Genomic DNA, 3,706 nt, shown 5'->3' with positions numbered 1-3,706 from the left:
TAACCAACCAACCCCGCTATGTCGGGTTACGCAGCCCAAAATTGCAAAAAACTCCTGGATCGATGGTCGTTTCCCTATTTTAATTTCGTTTTTACTATAAATAGTAAGTTTTAGTTTGATTATAACTCTTCATCCGTCGGGCTTTAGGAGTTGCGCCCAACGTGAAAAGAGCTTAGAATAATTAGGAGAACGGTTTGGTGAAGCCAAATAGGACACTTATTATTTTTGGCGGAAAACCTTGCGCACTAGTAGACACCATGACCGTCTATAAATAGTAAGTTTACTATTTATAGTAAGTCGCGGATTCAACGAGTTTGAGTTGTAGTTTGATTATGATTTCTTTCCCATTGCTTGGTACCCCTATTTAAAGGGTTGTGAACTCATTTTTATTCATCAATTAATCAATTTCGAATTTATTAGAATTTATTTCTATTTTTTGTTTTCTTTCCTCGTGGATTCGAGAAGTCTCTGTGAGGAGTCCAGAGAAGCTCCGTGAATTCGGAGTAGTTATCCTCATCACGTTCATCCCTGCGTCAGAATCATAAGAGTGCAGTAAGAGCTGCATTCTCATGGTGAACAAACGCACATACCTATAGCCACATGGCCATGTGGGATGGTATCCTAGCCCGTCTACACTTTAGGTAGATGCCGATAGGGCATGTGTGGTAAACATCCAATCCATGCATCAGACGGGACACTAGCAACCGGTCGAGACTATATACTGAACAAATAAAATGATGGTTGCAGCAGCCTGATTTTTGGGCCATGGAATCTAACAGGGCAGGGCCAACCCAGTGGTTGGCTTGGTTAATTCATACACATGTATCCTGACTTGACATTTGTGTGCTGGCATGAAGGAGATGGGCTTGGCTATACAAGTGGCTTCGATTTGCAATCCTCAGTAGTAAAACATGTACCATCAATTCCTTTAATAACATTGCATTCAAAGAACGTTTGTGAATTGGATGGATTACAATCTACAATTCCAGTGACCTTGAATAAAACGCCTCTATTCCATTACCTTCCCTCGAAAAGATCTAATAGCCGCTACCAGCAGCTTGTCTCCTGCTAACTGTCTCACTCGCTGTATAAGATACTCCCGCGTGATTTTCTTTTCCTGCAGAGATGTTTTTTTTTTTTTTTTTCACAAGATCAAAATACTGAAAAGACCATACCATCTATAACAGAAATACTATAAACTGAAGCGAACTTGATATTTCAGGTATATTTACCATGTAGTCATTGTGGTGTCTTTTAATCAAGCTGATTGTAGAGGAGGGCAAGGACCCCGACAGCATGGTTATCAACTTGGGAAACGGCATCCAAGCTGAGCTGGGTTTCCTCAAAGGCTCTCGCGTCCTTCGAAATCCTGGAAAGAAGTACCGCTCCCATGAAACCGAATCCCAAAAATGTAGAGTTCATATATTTTTTGGACCTTGAGATATTCTAACAGGAATAGGAATGGTGAAGTTCAATTACAAACCTCTGGTGGTAAGAGAAGGCAACCTGAAGCTTATGGTGTATTCTGGTAAGATATGAGTGTTCATGTGCGTACTCCAGACAATGTATTTCTTGGGAGATGACTGATTATCTACACCAGAATCGAACTCCTCAGAGCTTGGATGGAACTGTCTTGAACCAGGAAGAACCTCCTCCAGGTTTCCCAATATCACTCGACAAAACAATACATGCCTCAACCCATTCTCGTCGGCATTTGAAGATGCCACACTGGATAACAATGCAGTTAAGTTAGATTTTTGTACAGGGGAATTTCATGATTCAAATTCTCCTGTTCCATAGATCTAATAAGCGCACACAGGCTGTTAATGGGTATCCAGACCCATGGGAACCCCATGGACCTGACCCAATGTTAATGCTTCTGGGTCCAATTTTTCATACCCATTTAGTAGTCGGTTGGGTTTGGGTCTGCCTCATTGACCCAGTTTTTCAACCAGGCCTAGTCGGGTCTGGGTCCACTGTCTTGGATCAGATTAAGTAATCTTATATATGTTGAAGGATACATTTAAGTATTTTAGCAATGGGATGAGGTCTGCCAATCCATAGCACCTCCCATGTGTCAAACTATCACACAATACAACCGTGTCATTTAATCCTTCCATTCAAGTGGGCTGACCATGACAATGTCCTCATTTGACAGCCTCAAACCTGACTGGAAAACAAGGTCCAGAGACCGGATTGGTACCCGAAACCCAATCAGATCTGGGTCCTAGAAAACAAGACCTGGACCCAAAGGTACTAACCTGGCAAGACCAGAATCCAATTAGACCAGATCTGGGAACTCTAGGATCCGAACCTGACCCATTAACAGCCTTTACACACATATAAAACCAGTATAAGTTGTGATTTTTCAGCATACCTGTTAACTGAAGAGCCTGCAGGAGAAAGATAGAGACCATAGCCATACAATCCACCATTTTCAGGCGTTTCATACTGACCAAAACCATGCTGTAGAATCCCACAAATATCATCCTTAGAAGCACCATACCAAGCGAACCTCATATTGATATTGTCTCCACACTTCTTCATCATAGCCTCTGAATAAATTCGGAATGTTTGCAACCGGGATTTCCCCAAGAAACTTGAATGCTGGTTTCTATGTATGGCCTCGACGCTAGTGTTCTTTGCAAGACTGCCCATGCCAGCAAGGAAGATGCGCTTGACAAAACTATAATCTTTATCTCCCTCTTCCAGCAGTATCTGGCCGTCGCCTAAACAATCAAACTTCCTTGGAAATGGGCTGGTAGTGCAACTTTCGGAGTCCGAGACCAACGCTTCCTGATCATGGATAGTCTCTGACACTGATTCTCCATGATCAGTATGATTCCCCGGGCCATTAATTCTTTCTGTTTTAGAATCTCTACCCCCTAAGAGATCCAAACAAGCACAATCTTTTCTTCTGTTGTCCATGATTTCAAGTTTTTACAATTTCTCTAATCTAGGGTTCAAAGAAACCGGCAGAAACACTAATAAGAATCTAAATTGGACTGCTAGATCCTAAATCACTAAGCCTTAAAAAATGGAGTCGGTTTATGTAAGATATCATCATCGCTACAAATAGATCCGAATACCAGTCTGTAATGCATTGAGTTAACCATCAATGAAGATCAGACCTACAAATTCCAGATAAAGTTCAACCTGAAAGGAATTTCTTCTGTTCTGTTAACCTAAAATCAGCAAACCAAAATCACATGAGAAACAAAAGAAGAACATGAATCACTACAATTTCAATATCACTGTAAGGAATATTCACAAATTCAAGCTTAAAAACTTCAATCAAGGAAAAGGAAAGCAGATTTTTCTCCTTCTAAAGATTCTTAGTGAGATTACACAACGCTACGTTCAAACAGCAAGAAAGGCAGAGGAAAGAAGGAATAGCAGAGCATCTTCAATCAATCAACCAATGGAGCAATCCCATTTATCTTTTGACATAAAATCACCTAAAAATTACAAAAATAACTGCACCATAGGCTGCTCTAAAATCAACTGAAAATTACAAAAGTGCAATATCCTTGAGCCTAAAAATCACAAAGAAAAAAGAAGAAAAAAAGCAGGTGCTATCCTTCGGCCTCAAATCACAAACTGACTGCAATCCTGATGTTTTTCTTAAGGAATTTGAGCTAAACATCAGCTAAATTCATATAAATAACACCATCCCAACGTTTTTCTCAATGAATTTGAGCTAAAA

The 3,706-nt window shown here is 40.4% G+C and overlaps 1 protein-coding gene across 1 annotated transcript; it reads right to left on the bottom strand.

Moving 5' to 3' along the window:
• Positions 1 to 914: 914 nt before the first annotated feature.
• Positions 915 to 3,436, bottom strand: LOC131235118 (probable inactive poly [ADP-ribose] polymerase SRO2). Its single transcript, XM_058232249.1, has 4 exons — positions 2,378 to 3,436; positions 1,484 to 1,728; positions 1,233 to 1,369; positions 915 to 1,117 (listed from the first exon to the last, which is right to left on the bottom strand). The coding sequence occupies exons 1-4, from the start codon at positions 2,926 to 2,928 to the stop codon at positions 1,010 to 1,012; spliced, it is 1,041 nt and encodes a 346-aa protein (XP_058088232.1). The 5' UTR covers positions 2,929 to 3,436; the 3' UTR covers positions 915 to 1,009.
• Positions 3,437 to 3,706: the final 270 nt, after the last annotated feature.

The sequence above is a fragment of the Magnolia sinica genome, chromosome 19 (assembly GCF_029962835.1).
Source record: "Magnolia sinica isolate HGM2019 chromosome 19, MsV1, whole genome shotgun sequence".
In the NCBI taxonomy this organism is placed as follows: Eukaryota; Viridiplantae; Streptophyta; class Magnoliopsida; order Magnoliales; family Magnoliaceae; genus Magnolia; species Magnolia sinica.
The sequence above is the reverse complement of the archived record's forward strand: the minus strand, read 5'-3'. Positions and strand labels throughout refer to the sequence as shown.